The sequence below is a fragment of the Littorina saxatilis genome, linkage group LG1 (assembly GCF_037325665.1).
Source record: "Littorina saxatilis isolate snail1 linkage group LG1, US_GU_Lsax_2.0, whole genome shotgun sequence".
NCBI lineage: Eukaryota > Metazoa > Mollusca > Gastropoda > Littorinimorpha > Littorinidae > Littorina > Littorina saxatilis.
In genome coordinates, this window is record NC_090245.1 from 37799173 (window position 1) to 37817543 (window position 18371).

The following is an 18371-nucleotide window of genomic DNA, read 5'->3' on the forward strand; positions in this document are numbered from 1 at the left end:
GCCATCAATTTGCCCTTGCCTTATCCAAATCGTTCCGTTTTTGTGATAGGGGCGTGTTGTTTCATTGCATTATTTTGTCAGTGTATCATTTTACAAAGACAGAATTGTTAGCACATTTCGTGGCTGGAACCCTGTTGGAGCACGTGCACTAATGCTTTTTTGTCCTGGTATGTCTTGCACCGATTTTATAGGACTTTGAAAACCGCCCCCTTTTTACAGAAAACCTCTCTTTTCCCGCCTGTTTAGCATGACACAGTAACACTGCCTGTTAATTATGTTCATAGAGCAAGAGTAGACTCACTGTCCCTTTGTTGATTCAAAAAAGTGACGTTTCAATCAAATTGTCATTTTTGGCTAATATTTTGAATACTGTAAACATTCCATGACCGGTCCTTTACTTTTTTTGGAAGAGTATATATCATCATACTAACTTAGTACACACAGGAAACCCGTGGTCGACCAGTTACAACAGTGATAGCAGCGAATAACTGACTCCGCAGCATGTTATGCAGTGTCCGCTCGATATGACCCCATTTCTTTACGATTTCTTGTGGCAATGCCGGGTCGCTTGCACCGAGTGATAGCCGACAACGTCAGTGTTTTGCCTGAGGTCACGTGAGTTTCGCTTGAAGTAAAGGTCATAGCAGCGTTGGAAACTGACACGCGTGCTTAGCGATCGCTGCAGGCCATCATCATTGAAGTGAATCGTGGCTCCGATGTGCAGATTTTCGAAAGAAAAAGGCATCACATCGATTGGACACTGCATAACATACACATCGGAGTCAGTTATTCGCTGCAATCGGGGTTTTAACTGGTCGACCACGTCTTCCCTGTTTGTACGAGGTAAGCCGCAGGGCGCAACTCTTCCACAACGCTTGCAAATCCTGAGTTATTTCAGGAACATTGTCTATTGAAGCACATTCTCCAGTAATCCTACTCACTCAAGGACACTGAAGCAGACAGACTTAGAGAGAGCGATGGACAGACAGACACTACAAGATACAACTTGAAACCCCCCTTTGAAGACCCCCCCCCTCCCCCAATTTAAGACTCCCTCCTTTTTAAAACCTTGATTTTTTTTATTTTTAGATTTCTGTTCATATCCTTTTAAAATGTACTTCCATTTTAAGACTCCCTCCCTTTTAAGACCTATCTTTCTCAGAAGTTTGGATGTCTCAGAAGGGGAGTTTCATTGTACTACCGTACTTACAAGTTGTACGGCCTGAGAGGGGGGTCCTACGAACTCGGGTGTCACCATCGACATATGCCGCTGTCTAGGGCCAGTGGCTGTGCTTGTTCTGAACACATGTCACGTTAGGTTGAACCATAAAACGAAGGAAAAGACGGACAGACAAGGACGTAAGCACGCAGACAGAGAAAGAGGGGAAAAAATGGAGGGACAGACAAGGATAGAAGCTAGCAGAGAGAGAGAGAGTGAGAGACATGGAGGGACAGACAAGGATAGAAGCTAGCAGAGAACGAGAGAGAGAGAGAGAGGGAGAGACATGGAGGGACAGACAAGGATAGAAGCTAGCAGAGAGAGAGGGAGAGACATGGAGGGACAGACAAGAATAGAAGCTAAGAGTGAGAGAGAAAGAGAGAGAGAGAGAGAGAGGGAGACATGGAGGGACAGACAAGGATAGAAGCTAGCAGAGAGAGAGAGAGAGAGAGAGAGAGAGAGAGAGAGAGAGAGAGGGAAAGACATGGAGGGACAGGCAAGCATAGAAGCTAGCAGAGAGAGAGAGAGAGAGAGAGAGAGAGAGAGAGAGAGAGAGAGAGACGGAGAGAGAGAGAGAGGGACAGACAAGCATAGAAGCTAGCAGAGAGAGAGAGAGAGTGAGAGAGACATGGAGGGACAGACAAGGATAGAAGCTAGCAGACAGAGAGAGACATGGAGGGACAGACAAGCATAGAAGCTAACAGAGAGAGACACATGGAGGGACAGACAAGGATAGAAGCTAGCAGAGAGAGAGAGAGAGCGAGAGAGAGAGAGAGGGAGAGACATGGAGGGACAGACAAGGATAGAAGCTAGCAGAGAGAGAGAGAGAGAGGGAGAGACATGGAGGGACAGACAAGGATAGAAGCTAGCAGAGAGAGAGAGAGAGAGAGAGAGAGAGGGAGAGAGAGAGAGAGAGAGAGAGAGAGAGGGAGAGACATGGAGGGACAGACAAGGATAGAAGCTAGCAGAGAGAGAGAGAGAGAGAGAGAGAGAGAGAGAGAGAGAGAGAGAGAGAGAGAGAGAGAGAGAGGAAGAGACATGGAGGGACAGACAAGGATAGAAGCTAGCAGAGAGAGACAGACAGACAGACAGAGAGAGAGAGGGAGAGACATGGAGGGACAGACAAGGATAGAAGCTAGCAGAGAGAGAGAGAGAGAGAAAGAGAGAGAGAGAGAGAGAGAAGAGAGAGAGAGAGAGAGAGAGAGAGAGGGAGAGACATGGAGGGACAGACAAGGATAGAAGCTAGCACAGAGAGAGAGAGAGGGAGAGACATGGAGGGACAGACAAGGAAAGAAGCTAGCACAGAGAGAGAGAGAGGGAGAGACATGGAGGGACAGACAAGGATAGAAGCTAGCACAGAGAGAGAGAAAGAGAGAGAGAGAGAGAGGGAGAGACATGGAGGGACAGACCAGGATAGAAGCTAGCACAGAGAGGGAGAGACATGGAGGGACAGACAAGGATAGAAGCTAGCACAGAGAGAGAGAGGGAGAGACATGGAGGGACAGACAAGGATAGAAGCTAGCAGAGAGAGAGAGAGAGAGAGAGAGAGAGAGAGAGAGAGAGAGAGAGAGAGAGAGGGAGAGACATGGAGGGACAGACAAGGATAGAAGCCTAGCACAGAGAGAGAGAGAGAGGGAGAGACATGGAGGGACAGACAAGGATAGAAGCTAGCACAGAGAGAGAGAGAGAGAGAGGGAGAGACATGGAGGGACAGACAAGAATAGAAGCTAGCAGAGAGAGAGAGAGAGAGAGAGAGAGAGAGAGAGACAGACAGACAGACAAGAATAGAAGCTAGCAGGGAGAGAGAGAGAGAGAGAGAGGGAGAGACATGGAGGGACAGACAAGGATAGGCGGCTAGCAGAGAGAGAGAGAGAGATTTATTTTTATTTTATTTTAAAAAATAGAGAGAGAGAGAGAGAGAGAGAGAGAGAGAGAGAGAGAGAGAGAGAGAGAGAGAGAGAGAGAGAGAGAGAGAGAAGCCAGGCTCCTATAATATGGATCAGTTGTGAATTTTTCTCTATTTAATTTGTACTGAATGTCTGTCAAAGCAAATTCGCTCTAAAGAAAACAAGCTAGTTATAAGCATTAAACAACAAGTCGCGTAAGGCGAAAATACAACATTTAGTCAAGCTGTCGAACTCACAGAATGAAACTGAACGCACTGCAATTTTTCAGCAAGACCGTATACTCGTAGCATCGTCAGTCCACCGCTCGTGGCAAAGGCAGTGAAATTGACAAGAAGAGCGGGGTAGTAGTTGCATTCAGAAGGATAGCACGCTTTTGTGTACCTCTCTTCGTTTTAACTTTCTGAGCGTGTTTTTAATCCAAACATATCATATCTATATGTTTTTGGAATCAGGAACCGACAAGGAATAAGATGAAAGTGTTTTTAACTTGATTTCAAAAATTTAATTTTGATCATAATTTTTATATTTTTAATTTTCAGAGCTTGTTTTTAATCCAAATATAACATATGTATATGTTTTTGGAATCAGGAAATGATGAAGAATAAGATGAACGTAAATTTGGATCGTTTTCTAAAAATATTTTTTTTTTTACAATTTTCAGATTTTTAATGACCAAAGTCATTAATTAATTTTTAAGCCACCAAGCTGAAATGCAATACCGAAGTCCGGCCTTCGTCGAAGATTGCTTGGCCAAAATTTCAATCAATTTGATTGAAAAATGAGGGTGTGACAGTGCCGCCTCAACTTTTACAAAAAGCCGGATATGACGTCATCAAAGACATTTATCGAAAAAAAGAAAAAAACATCCGGGGATATCATTCCCAGGAACTCTCATGGAAAATTTCATAAAGATCGGTCCAGTAGTTTAGTCTGAATCGCTCTACACACACACACGCACAGACAGACAGACACACACACACACACACACACACACACACACACACACACACACATACACCACGACCCTCGTCTCGATTCCCCCTCTATATTAAAACATTTAGTCAAAACTTTACTAAATGTAAAAAGTGGTCCATATTAGGCAACGTTCCCATATGTACATATATACTCACCGGCGGTCATCGTCAGCCACCACGCTGCCTCTTGGGGTAGTTTTGAGGTCATCCGGCTTGTCTGCAAAGTAAACAGGCATACCTCGGTTCAGAGGCCGACTGGTATATTTTTGTAGCTAATTTTCAAGTTTTAGTGTTCACACATTCCAAGAAGCTAACAAACTATGGAGACGGAGAAAACCTTTTTATCCCAGTTTGTCGAAATGCAAAAGTTTGGTTCAAATACGGAATCGGAGATAAAGTGTAAACGGGCCATGTAACCCGCATCATTTTCATCTGTCACTCTGTTTGAGGCTCTTTTTCTAAAGGAACAGATGACCTCCCCCCCCCCCCCCCATTTAAATCTTCACCCATTTTAAGATCTTGCTTTTTCAGGTTTTCTGTTCATAACCTCTGTAGATCTACCTGCATATTAAGACTCCCTCCTTTTTCAGACCTGATTTGTGAAGGTCTTAGAAGGGAGGTTCCACTGTATAGCAAACTAATTACACAGGTACCCGCATGACTGTGCAGTGTTGGTGTCGGTACAGTTCAGCAAAACGCCTTTCAGGGCTGGACCTCTGAATCCAGTGCTATATAACTCAGTGGGGCTGGACAAGGGTCAACTTTATGTGAAGACCCAGAGACGGAAGCCATATATCCCACTCCCGTGTCACCACAATGGCACATAAAAGACCTCGGTCATTCTGCCATAAGTGCAGATGGCTGATACCACCCAAACACGCATACACTTGGGTATCTCATCAAAAGCCGTGAAGGCGTAAAAACTCAAATCATCATGTAACCCATATCATGTCAATATTTAGCCTGTAGAAAATTGTTCTTCAGCAACTTCTCGGCCACTTAGAAACTCACAACCTCCTCAGTGCCCATCAGTCAGCGTATCGTCCTGGACATGGTACGGAAACAGCCCTCCTGCGCATTGTGAACGATATCCTCACAGCGTTAGACCAAGACAAGATCTCCGTGCTCCTGCTCCTCGATTTTTCCGCAGCCTTTGACACGATAGACCATGACATTCTCTTGTCTCGGCTCCAGTCATCTTTTGGCATCTCGGGAATCGCTTTATCCTGGTTCCGGTCCTACATTTTTGAACGAAAGCAGTTTGTGTCAGTCAAAGATCATAAGTCTCCCACAACCCTCCTGGAGTTTGGTGTCCCACAAGGCTCTGTCTTGGGACCTGTACTTTTTACCATGTACACCACTCCACTTTCGCACCGTATTGACAGTCATATTGTCGAGCATGAAATGTTCGCGGACGACACTCAACTGTGTAAGTCAACCTGCCCGACAGAATCAGACAGCTTTGTTTTGTCGCTTCAAGAGTGCACAGAAGATGTTAAAGTCCGCCGGATGAACGCAAATAAGCTCAAACTGAACGATGACAAGACGGAAGCCATCCGCTTCTTTACCCCCTCTCTTGACAGAGAGAATCTAATCCCCGACACGTTTCCACTTGGTACTTGTGAAATCTCCTTCTCCCAAAAAGTAAAAGATCTCGGCTTTACCCTCGACGCACACTTCACCATGACTCATCATGTCATTACAGTCTGCCAAGCAGACTACTATGAACTGAAGCGAATCGCGTCTATAAGCCACTTCCCGGCTCACAGAAGAACAAAAAAAGTTCCAGTGACATCCTGTATCCTCTCAAGAATAGACTATTGTAATTCCCTCCCTTCTGGTGTCCCAGTTTCAACCATTCAACCCCTACAAACTCTCCAGAACTCTGCAGCTCGTCTCGTCTGTAAAGCGGGTCGTACACAGCACTGCACACCGCTTCTGTTCAGTTTGCATTGGCTGCCTGTGGCTCAACGGATCAAAACCAAAATCTGCTGTCTCTGCTTCAACGGTGATTACAAACTCTAGCCTACCTCTCTCAACTCCTCTCGCACAATACGCTCGTCTTAAGATACTCGGCGCTTTAAAGTTGTCCGGTACAAACGTAAGCAACATGGCATCCGCAGTTTTTCCCACTTTGGTCCCATCGTCTGGAATGAACTGCTGTACAATGTTCGAAACAGTCAGTCGCTCCCCTCCTTCAAAACCAACCTCAAGACACACCTCTTCAAACAACATTTCGTCGCCAATTAGCTCTGTCCCAAACATTATTCTCTATGAGTACTTAACTGACCTGGAGTGTGTGTGTGTGTGTGTGTGTGCGCTTGTTGTGAGCATTTGTCTGTTGTATGTGTTTGTTTGCGTGTTTTTTGACTGTGCACTGTGCTGCGCTGCGAAAAAATTTGATTTTTTGTATTTTATGCAAGCATGTATATGTGCTCTTTGATGAGTATTTTCCTTTTCATCTGAGACAAATTGTATTTGTTGTATATATCGTGTTGTGTCGATTGAACTTGTAAATTGAACTTGTAAAGCGCTTCGAGCTGTGGAGAAGCGCTATATAAATGTCCATTATTATTATTATTATTATTATTATTATTATTATTATTATTATAGGACAGTAAGCATTCTCTCTTTCCAAGTGTACTAGAGCGCGAGAGGCTTCCCAAATGAGGCAGGGGTACAGTGGCTGACAAAGCAGGGGTGAGGTTTGTGGAAATTAGCGTTTGAAGGGAGGACTTTGGGTCTGTACGTGAGAAAAAAAGGTACATTTATCGGGTAGTTGGAAGGGGGGGGGGGGGGGGTTGGGGGGCCCGGAACCCAGGAACCTCCTCTCAGACCCAGCCCTGCGTTTTAGATATTTAATTACAATTATAATTTGTCCGTAATTCTTGGTTCCAGTATTTAAATGTTCATATTTGCCTGTTTCAGATCCCAGATAGCTTGTAGCACGTGCTATCACTGTTTTACTGCCAGTGAGATAAACAAGGAAATTTAAGGACTGTGGTATTCTAGTACTAGTGTCGCAAATCTGCCAATCATGTCGGAGGATTGTGACAATTTCAACCGAATTGCCCATATTCCGAAAAAGGAGTGCAGTTGCCTATATGGTGCAGTCATTTAATCAACATCTGCACAAGAAATTGCGTGCCGTGCCCTCCCCCATGTGCCCCTGTGGAGAGGCTGAACAAGATACAGCCAACATCCTACATGATTGCAGGAGCCTCCAGCCAGTGAGGAGTGAGACTTGACCCAGGCCGACGACCCTACACGAGACGCTGTACGGACCTGAGGAGGTTCTACAGACGACCTCCAGCTTCTTCTCCAGAGCTGAAATCCGAGTGTGAAAGGCGATCGACAAGAAGAGGAATAAGATGGGGTCATTAACAAATTTACGTCGAACACGCGATATTCCCTTTTGGACGACAGTTTCGCCTTCTCTCCAAATAAACCGCCTCGCGGATGTTGAGTGCGAGAACGTTTAACGACAAAAACAACAAGAGCAGCAGCAACCAAAACCAATACAGCAGCACCAGTAACAACAACAACAACAACAACAAGAAAGACAACAACAACAACAACAACAACAACAACAACAACAACAACAATTGATCAAATATGTTTGTGTGCGTGCATTCCAGGGAAGCTTTCGACAAGTTTGCGCATAAGTCTCCGAGTATTTCATACCGATTGTACTGAAACGGGCCGTTCTCAGCTCAGCAAAGTTCCTGGGTTGGGATGATCTCGAAGGTCGTTGCGTTTTTTTGGAATCATTATCTTCCACGGCGTCCACTGCTTGTTCTTCGCCTCTGGAAACATGATGCCAAGGTTCCGGGCAACAGTGTTACTGTATTTATGGATGAGTAAGAACTACTACCACTGCTATTATCACTGCTTCCTCCACCACCCCCGCAGTATTAGTTCCGTGTAGTACGGAAACAACTACACTGAGCACAACAAGTTGGGAATATTTGCAAGTTCAGTGATATAGCCCAGATGTTAAAGGCACCCTCCGCCTCCCGTAAACCATTAGTTTCTGGCCACGGACACTGTCAGGCTTTTACACACAGTACAAACACCCTTTCGTTTAAACACTTACCGCTGGAGAACACCCTAGGTGCCTTCAATAAAGAGCAGGCATTTTTAAAAGAATGTATGTTTGCGTGGACAGACGGATTTCTATCCAGACAAATCGGAAGCCTCGTTATGGCGCTAGACCTACCTTTTAAAATATAAATAATAAATTGACAGCTTGTTACACAAATAAAATACCAAAGAATTCTATAAATCATCAAAGCACAGTCAGCAAAGTTCGAAGTTTTAAAAGTTTGAAAGTAGGGAGCCCGGCTGTATGTCAAGCAAACAGGGTGAATAGGTCGACTGGTGCATGCAACTTGCAGCTCTTTTGAATTGATGACGGGGAAGTGGGCTACCGGAAACGATACAAGTTTGGCTTTTTTAAATGCTGGTCGATTGAGATTTCAACCATTTGATACTGTTAGTTGCTGTGTCTGTGTAGATGGAGTATTGCGCGCAAACACGTGAATTTCCGCGACAGTGATAGTATAACATCAAATATGCTGCATTTTACCATTGCCCAAGCAGACGAATTTTCCGATAACCGCTAGTTTCTTTGAAGACGCCGACACTCAGTTTGTGTCACTATCAGTCATTTGTTGTATTTTTGATTCAGAGGTTCATAATAAAACGCTAGTGCAGAAACAGAGTTGCATTGAAACCACAAACTGAGAACTAAATTCATCACGTTTGTAAAAAAGGGAAACTGGGTTACACGGAGCCACGACGGCTCGGGGGTTGAATAAACCACGAGAACTGGTGTGTGGTTTACGCATGCGAAATAACCATTCAAGCGAACTGTGTCATTTAATGCTGTTAAATGCAATTACAAATTTGTTCCATAAGGCCGGTTAGAATTGCTTATTTTGTGAAATATTCCATCGTTCTGTAAACCTCATGTGAGCGGCGGAGTGGGGCTTCAAACAGCAGTTTTTTTGTCTGAAACATACGTGTGTTTGAAGATCTGTCTTTGTTCCGCTCAAAAATGTGTTTCTAAGATTTTAGCAAAATGTTGGTATGACGTCACAGGTCCTTGACCACGCCTACCCTCAAAAATGGCGTTCCAACTGTCAAAACTATGACTTAAACTGAATGATATTTTACATGTTTTACATCAGAAAGTTTATTTGGTGTCTTACCTAACAAAGTCATACACATTTCGAATAAATCCGCCGCGCAGTCAGGCTGATCTAGCGTGCGAAAGAGAGCGACCACAATCCTGGAAAATGGCAAGAAATCCTGGTTTTTGATGGTGTTTTTGCTGGGTGGCTGCAGTTCATATGCAATAAATCTAATCCTGCACACAGCAGCCTCTCCAAATGTCACAGAACGATTTCAAAGACACTCATCGACGGTTGAAAGTGAATAATGCCGTCAACAAACGTTATTTTTGAGGGAAGCGTGGTCAGAGACCTGTGACGTCATACCCAAATATTGCTCAAATCCACGAAACACATTTTCAGCAAAAGAAAAGCAGATCTTCAAATACACACATGTTTCTGACCAAAATACCTACTGTTTTACATCTGGACTATACCACTGAAAAAAATATTCTTAACTTTTTGTGTTCAGTGTATACTGAAGCTAGAACGATGTCTACAATAAGTCCTACAATAACTATTATCACAATTGCTACTCCTACTGATTAGATACTTCTTTTGTGACGACGGTTGAAATTGAACCACATGCGGAGGCTGTACAATTCTGAGACTTCAAAGAACAAACAAACAAACATAACATTTTGCACACAAAGCCATCTAGGCCAAACATTAGAACAAGCAAACCAGCCAACCAACAAACAAAAAACATCAAAAAAATTAAACGAATAAGGAAACAAAGTAAACGCTACATAGAGCTTTATGATGGTCTAACCATTTATAATACCGTGTAGATCGAAAAAGAGTTTGTGTGTTCCTAGATCCCAGTATGCGTTTGCTCATGCATCAGTGTGTGTGTGTGTGTGTGTGTGTGTGTGTGTGTGTGTGTGTGTGTGTGTCTCCTTTTGTGTCTGTCTGTTGGTTCACATGCATGTGTGTGTGTGTGTGTGTGTGTGTGTGTGTGTGTGTGTGTGTGTGTGCGTGAGTGTGATTCTCGGTGTGTGTATGTGTGTGTGCGCGCGTTTGTGCGTGCGTATGTGCTTGCTTGCTTGCGTATAAGCTATTTTGTTGGCAGTCTTTTAGCTATTTTGCCTACCTTGTTTGTTTGGCATTCTGCAAGAACAACAAAGCACAACCTTACATATCGCCCTTTCGGGCCTTCCTTTTGCAGAAGGCCGGTAAATCTAAGGCTGAATTGTTCATCCGATTGTTGTTAACACACAGACAGACACACAGACAGAAAGAGAGAGAGAGAGAGACGGGCAGGCAGGCAGGCCGCAGACAGACAGACAGACAGACAGACAGACGGACAGAGAGAGAGAGACAGACAGACAGACAGGCACAGAGAGAGAGAGAGAGAGAGACAGAGAGAGAGACAGAGAGAGAGAGAGACAGAGAGAGAGAGAGAGGGAGCAGACCTGGGAACACATACGATTTCGACGTATTTTGTACGCATGATCGTCTAGAATTAGAATACGATCAGCACGGTCAGTTGAAAAAAAATACGACAAGAAAAATCCCTAGACTACTTTTCTTCACAAGCGCATCCCGAAGACGATACAGTATTTTGACACATGATTACAGGTTTTGTCAGTAAACATTGAAAGAAGCATTTGTTTTAAATGTATTGGTAAACTTCATTACCGGTGCGACGGAACACGCTCATTTTTCTGATAATATACACAATTTGTTTGAGAATAGGCCTACTCCAAGTGCAAAACAGGGGTTCCGAGGTCAGTGAGGGAGGCAGACAGACAGACAGACAGACAGACAGACAGTCAGAGACACAACCACAGAGAAACTGACTGATCTTTAGGATAAAAACGTTTAAAGACTCGGTGCGATTCACAGCATTGCTGAAGCAACGAGTTGTCTTTTTTTCGCAGATATATATAGGTTACACACTCCGAGTTCTGAATATCGTGCATATTTTCCCTGAAAATCTATCCGAGGGAAAATATGCACGATATTCAGGACGAGGTGTGTAAGATTTGTATCCCTTACAGTTTACTTCGACGTTTTCATTTAAAAAAAACCCACCACTTTTTGACACAAACTCTGCGAGTGCCTGTTTTCTGCTCATCAAACCTTCCGCGACCGCAAATCGTGTCATCAAATTCATATGCGAAACCGTAAACGCGCCATAAGACGTCTGCTTTTGTATTCAGTCATCTATACTGCATTCTGTTAAGAAAACGAATAACAGTTATTTCTAGAGTGTGGAAATGAAATTGGAAATATTATTTTGTATTGTTGGCTTCTGGCTTTCGTCCTACCTGACCGGTACACCCGTCATGTTTCCGAGATTGTGCAGTTCAATGCATTTGATACTGTGCAGTTACCGGCCGGTTTCAGTCGTTGACAGAAGTCGATTGTCAGAGGCATTCGCCAAAAAGACTGCGTGTGTGATTTCACAAGCGATGAGGATGATTGCTGATTACACCACTAAACAGTTCTGACGTGGCATGGAACAAAGAAGGAAAATCTCGTGACCGCACAGACGCCTCTCATTGGCTGCGTCATTTTTCGCGAGGAAACAAATCGTCTGCAACACAACTGTGCGTATGTTCTGCGACTGACGAGTCAAACACTCGTGTTTATTTTGTTGTTTTGTCAATGTAAATTCAGCGATTATCGATTTTAACAATGGCATGTCACTGCCCGATGATTGATTGTGACAACGGAAGCTACCGTCTTCAAAATGGAAAGCTAAACTTTGCAAAATTCAGTCACCAGGTTCCACACGAGTCTGTGGTGTTCATGCCAACCACCGTTCAGGTAAGCGCAACACTGTAACAGTTCTTGATAAACTTATTTTATTGCCTGACATTCATGCGATTTATTGTTTTTTTCTGCAAATTCCATAGCATGATTACAAAATCGTTTAGCTAGACCTGCATTTATACAGCTTTGAACGTTACAAAAACTGCACACCGGCACTGCAGTGTTTGAATCTGCCGTGCATAAGATCAAAAAATGTGGCTCACTTTCTGTGTCAGTGTGTTTTCGTTTCTTGTTTTTTTGTTTTACTTCATGTTGTTAGAGCATGGCTGTGATTAAAAAGCAATAAAAAATTGCTTTGTGGAGCCATAAATTGTTAAATCTGAAATGCATTTGTCTGTTTTCAACAGCTTGCATCCGCATCCAACACACAAGAAGAAACCAGCACAACGAGATTAAAGTGGATTCGACTCATCAGCCGTGTAGACACAACAGCAGACGGAAGGCACAAGCTTTTTTTTCACCTGCAAAAGATGCAAGGGTTTGTTCTCAACACTTTCTTGATGGCACACCAACTGCAGAGAACTCTTTCCCAACACAAAACTTGGGATACCCTGGATTTCAACACAGAGTAAGTTTAAAAAAAAAACTTTCTTGTTAGTATTTTGTGTGTGTACGCAGTAAAGAAGATGGGAAGGTGTTGAATGTATTTGTTCACACATGCTGTTCCTAGTATCACTATGATGTGTCTGTGCTTTACAGCTTGAGTGATTTAATTGACTTTTCGTCTGTTCGTGTGTTCTGAAATCTGAACAAGAATGAATGTGGGAAGCCAAGCTAAGTTTTATGTGGGTGGTTTGTTTCCAGAGTGCGATTTGATCAACATTAGGAGAGCTCTCCATAGAAGCCAAAGGAACAAAAACAAGTGTACCGGGGAATTCACAGTTTGTTTGTTTGTTTGCTTAACGCCCAGCCGACCACGAAGGGGCCATATATATATATCAGGGCGGTGGAATTCACAGTGGCAATGCATTAAGATAATGATAATGTATAAATTCATATATTTTTTTGCTGTCTGCATGATGCATTTACAATTGCAAACTGATAATAAAATGTCGAAGTTGTGACCCAAAATGGCTTCCATAAAGAGGAATGGCATCAGTGGGTCAACTCAAACAGTGATATTGACTACATCAGTGCATCACCACAAGAAATTATGCTTTTAATTTAGGCTTCATGCATTAACAAAACATTGTGCTAAACTTTGTTTTTTTCCTTTAGAAGTGGATATTGACGCAAGTATGGACGAAAAATTGCGTTTCAGACGCATCACTAAGTGTCCCATTGTGATGTATTTTTTCACTTTCCCAAAGTCGATGACAAGATAAAATCAGCTTGTCCACTATGCACATCAACAAACTATACCCAAAATACTTTATTTCGCACCCTATTAGCTTACAAATATTCAAAAGATTTGGATGCTGAGAATATTTTTACATAGCGGTGTCTCAAGTGTAGCGTCTGAAACGCAACCCAAACACTCGCAGAAAATGTGTTCGAAACTCGAGTTCAGACCGGTTTCCTTGCGTTGACGGAATTCTCCGGGAAATTCCACACAAACCGATGACGTTTACACAGAAAATCCAAACACATTTTGACCTTGGGACACACAAAAAAGTGACGCGTCCCGTCTTCCGGTCACTCGTGCATCTGAAACGGAAAGTAGCACTTTTGTCCACAAGCTTTTATAGACTAGGACAGATTTCAGAAAATCTAACACCCTCGGGCATTTGTGGGTAATTAATGGCAACAGGTTGTTTCTTATAGATTTGGGTGTGCTGAATCCATTTCTGCCTGTTGCCAAAGTCAAAAATGCCTATATTCGTTACTATTCAACGGTTTCCAAGATGGCCGCCATGATATCAAGAGACTACTAATTCTCAAACAAATGCTTATATCTTTGGTGTTTTTAGAGATACAGTGTTAATTTTTGGCTAGTTGGTAGATGACCGATAGGCAATGGTTGCCTTGTCAGAGTATTTGACCTTGACCTTAAGTCAAGGTCACATGAGACTTGACAATATTGACTTGTACTGTTTTGTCATGTGTGCATTTTAAGTTGTCTTTTGGCAGTAAACTACTGCGAACTAATCACTAAAAATAAGTGATATTACCCAGTAGGTATTCAGCATTAAAATGAATATACATTGATCATCATTCTGACAAGGTCAAGGTCATTTTGACCCCATATTTCAGATGTGTTTAAACTTGGACGCCATCAAGATTTGCAGTGGCTCGTCTGTTGTACACACTGGACATCTGATTCAACAATTACATTTCAGCAGGGGTTCAGATCAATGGTGCACAATCAACTAGGTCAAAGGTCAAGGTCAAGGTCAAAGGTCACTATTTGGACCATTTATTCTCAAAAACGGGGCCTAAAATAGAGATAGGCCATTTGTGAGTAATTATGGTGTGCTCTTCCCATTTCTGCTGTATGACAAAGTGTATATTTGCTAGTTTGTCCTGTATCATTAAATATTCAAAATGGCCGCCACAAGCCTGAAAACTCACCCACACACAAAAACTGACAATTCTTTAAACATAACCACTCTATTTATTATCAACTTTTGTTTCAACATACGTTTGTATCAATAACGTTGCATAATCAGTACAAATTTCAACAACATTTAAGATGTTATGGTATTTCTGTGGCAATTATAACACAATATACACAAATCTCAAATGGGCTAAAGCTGAATATCAGAATCTGCTGGTAGTGAGGCTCGGTGGTCTCCATACGTCCCTCAACTTCCTCAAAGCCATCGGGCGTCACATGGAGTGCTCTGGTCTTCTGGATCTGTGGGTCGAGAGCAATGTCCTTGGCCCGAAAACAGCTGAACAGGTGCTGGCAGGCAAGTCCTATGTCAGAGGGATGCGAACTCATAAGTTGACCTGGCAAGCCTTGTGGAGAATACTCCTACCACAGTTGCTGCAGTACGTCCACGGCAGTGATGATGAGCTCGCACAAGAGATTGAAGACGAGATGGTTCGTGATGACACAGCAGCACTTGTACATCTTCTTGCCAACAAACGCTTCACAGACCTTGTGGACTGGTTTGCTGCTTCGCGGGCCAATCCAAACTTCCAGTTCTGGTGGGAGTACCTGAAGATGGTAGAAATTCTCCTCCAGTTCACACGCGCCAGTAGAGATGGCGACTGGAATCTGCATCTTCAAGCTTTCACGGCAATGCTCCCCTACTTCATGAGATATAATCATACCAACTATGCTCGATGGGGCACAGTCTACGTCAGTGAAATGAATCAGCTCCCCGAAGAAGTGAAGAAGGAATTTGAAGCTGGGCACTTTGTTGTGAAGAGGAGCCAGAGCAAGTTCAACCAGGTGGACCCAGATCAAAGTCAAGAATGGCTGAACGGGATTGGAAAGTCATGTGGAGGGATTGTGGGCATCACAAAGACACCGTCTGCTCTGAACCGTTGGGTCCTCTCGTTCAATCTCCGATCTCACATTGCAGGAGAAACAAGAGCAGTCTTTGGAGCAGAGGTTGACGAGAAGAGCATTCACAACGAATGCAACAAGGCCAGAAAAAGACAAGACAAAACTGATGAAGAAAAGTTGTTTGACAACCTTAAACGCTTCAAGGTTTTTTCTCTGGATGTGCCTGAAGATCTGCAGAACATTGCATCGAAGGATCTTACAACCAAGAACATCAAAGAAAACCTGTTGACAGCACGTGAAAAAGGACAAGAACAGGTGAAAACATTTGTTCGGGAGAGACTTGTGCCCTGTGAAGAAAGGAAAGTGAAATTCCGCGATGCCCTGCCGAAGAACAAGCCTCTGACATTTGCCAGTCTGTACGAGGTGAAGCAGAAGGATGCAAAGAGTGGGAAACAAAAGACGGTCAAAGCTGACAGAAAGATTCTTCAGCGGTTGATCACGGCCTATGAAGCAGGGCGCAGTGTTGATCTTTCTGTGATCATGAAGCATGAGCTGATGCCAGTACCCCCTTCACTTGCTGAAACTAATGGCAGTTTAAGGTCAGGATCAAAAGCAAGCTTGCTTAAAATCCTCACAAGTGGTGTAAACTGTCCTCCAGGCATTGAAGCACATGACCTTGGAGCCAAGGCAACACTTGTTGTTGATGGGCAAGCACATGTTTGTGCACTTGGAAAGCCACAAGGTGCAGCTACATTTGGTGATCTTGCTGACACATTCGTCAAGTCTCTCCTTGCCCAAGGACATGCCTTTAAACGCACCGACATCGTCTTTGATCGGTATGATCAGCTGTCAATCAAAGGTGGAACAAGAAAGAAGCGGAGCAAAGGAGCTCAGCCCATCAGGAAACTGATAGAGTCTAAGGACACACCCCTGCCAGCCAAATGGGACAACTTCATGTCTCACCCTGAGAACAAAGCTGATCTGGCCAAATTTCTGTCTCCGCAACTCATCCTGCAGGCACCAGATGACAAAACTGTTGTGGTTTCCGGTGGTTTCAGTGATCCAACTCAAGTTGAGTCATCCAAGCCAGACGTGGACACGACTCCGCTAGAGGCCAGTCACGAAGAGGGTGATACACGTGTTGTTCTGCATTGTGTGAACAGCGATGCAACCAGCCTGGTTGTTTCTTCACAAGACACAGATGTAGCTGTATTGATTCTTGCACATTTTGACAAAATGAAGTGCAAGAAAGTGTGGATGAAAACTGGCACAGCAAAGCGTAGACAGTACATCCCAGTTCACAATATTGCCAAGAGACCTGACATGGAGAAGGCAAAGCTCCAGAACTTGATAGGATTCCACGCCATCACTGGCTCGGATTCCACATCTTTCCTGTCTGGCCAAGGCAAGGTATCTGGGTGGAAAGTGTTTCAGCACCATCACCAGCTGCTGGCAAATTTGGGGAAAGGGCAGCTGACAGACGACACGTCAAAAGAAGCAGAGCAGTTCGTTTGCAAGCTGTACATCTCAAACTGTGAGACTGCAGATGGTGCCAGAACCATCATGTTCCGGAAAGCCACCGCCCCAGAAAATCTGCCCCCATCCAGTGGTGCTCTGAGCTTCCACATCAAGAGAGCTCATTATCAGGCCTCAGTCTGGCAACAAGCTCATGAGAAGAAGCCGAACCTGCCGCCGATTGAAAGCATGGGCTGGCAACTGAAGGATGGTGTCTTCCTTCCCGTCCTGAAAACCCTTCCGTCTGTTCCAGACGCGTGCCTAGACATCATCTTCTGCACCTGCCAGAAGCAGTGCAGCAGTGGAAGGTGCAGATGCAGAAAGGCGAAGCTACCATGCACAGCAGCGTGCAAATGCCGGGAAATGCACGAGGAGTGTCTTAATGAGTGGTGAACTGACCGTGACCCTTTGGACGTGTGTGATGTTCATTGACCTTACCATATGAAATGTGAATATTTGACATTGTTTGCTGAATGCCTGTACATAGCTGATATGTTTACCTGTTGCTGAGCTTGTTCTCAACATGTTTCGGAAGTTTTTTTCCCGTGACAGAGTATTATGGAACATTAACGTTTGTCATGCTTCAGATTTGTGTGTATTGTGTTATAATTGCCACAGAAATACCATAACATCTTAAATGTTGTTGAAATTTGTACTGATTATGCAACTTTATTGATACAAACGTATGTTGAAACAAAAGTTGATAATAAATAGAGTGGTTATGTTTAAAGAATTGTCAGTTTTTGTGTGTGGGTGAGTTTTCAGGCTTGTGGCGGCCATTTTGAATATTTAATGATACAGGACAAACTAGCAAATATACACTTTGTCATACAGCAGAAATGGGAAGAGCACACCATAATTACTCACAAATGGCCTATCTCTATTTTAGGCCCCGTTTTTGAGAATAAATGGTCCAAATAGTGACCTTTGACTTTGACCTTGACCTTTGACCTAGTTGATTGTGCACCATTGATCTGAACCCCTGCTGAAATGTAATTGTTGAATCAGATGTCCAGTGTGTACAACAGACGAGCCACTGCAAATCTTGATGGCGTCCAAGTTTAAACACATCTGAAATATGGGGTCAAAATGACCTTGACCTTGTCAGAATGATGATCAATGTATATTCATTTTAATGCTGAATACCTACTGGGTAATATCACTTATTTTTAGTGATTAGTTCGCAGTAGTTTACTGCCAAAAGACAACTTAAAATGCACACATGACAAAACAGTACAAGTCAATATTGTCAAGTCTCATGTGACCTTGACTTAAGGTCAAGGTCAAATACTCTGACAAGGCAACCATTGCCTATCGGTCATCTACCAACTAGCCAAAAATTAACACTGTATCTCTAAAAACACCAAAGATATAAGCATTTGTTTGAGAATTAGTAGTCTCTTG

The 18371-nt window shown here is 43.4% G+C and overlaps 1 protein-coding gene across 1 annotated transcript in view; it reads right to left on the reverse strand.

Annotated features, from left to right (window-relative positions):
* Positions 1 to 18371, reverse strand: part of LOC138968718 (uncharacterized) — a 42283-nt gene that overhangs the window by 6693 nt on the left and 17219 nt on the right. Inside the window, exons 7-10 of the mRNA XM_070341348.1 lie at positions 10368 to 10384; positions 7785 to 7906; positions 4257 to 4317; positions 1211 to 1298 (exon numbers count right to left, since the gene is read on the reverse strand). Coding sequence (XP_070197449.1) covers positions 1211 to 1298; positions 4257 to 4317; positions 7785 to 7906; positions 10368 to 10384 — 288 coding nt within the window. The remainder of the gene's footprint in view (positions 1 to 1210; positions 1299 to 4256; positions 4318 to 7784; positions 7907 to 10367; positions 10385 to 18371) is intronic.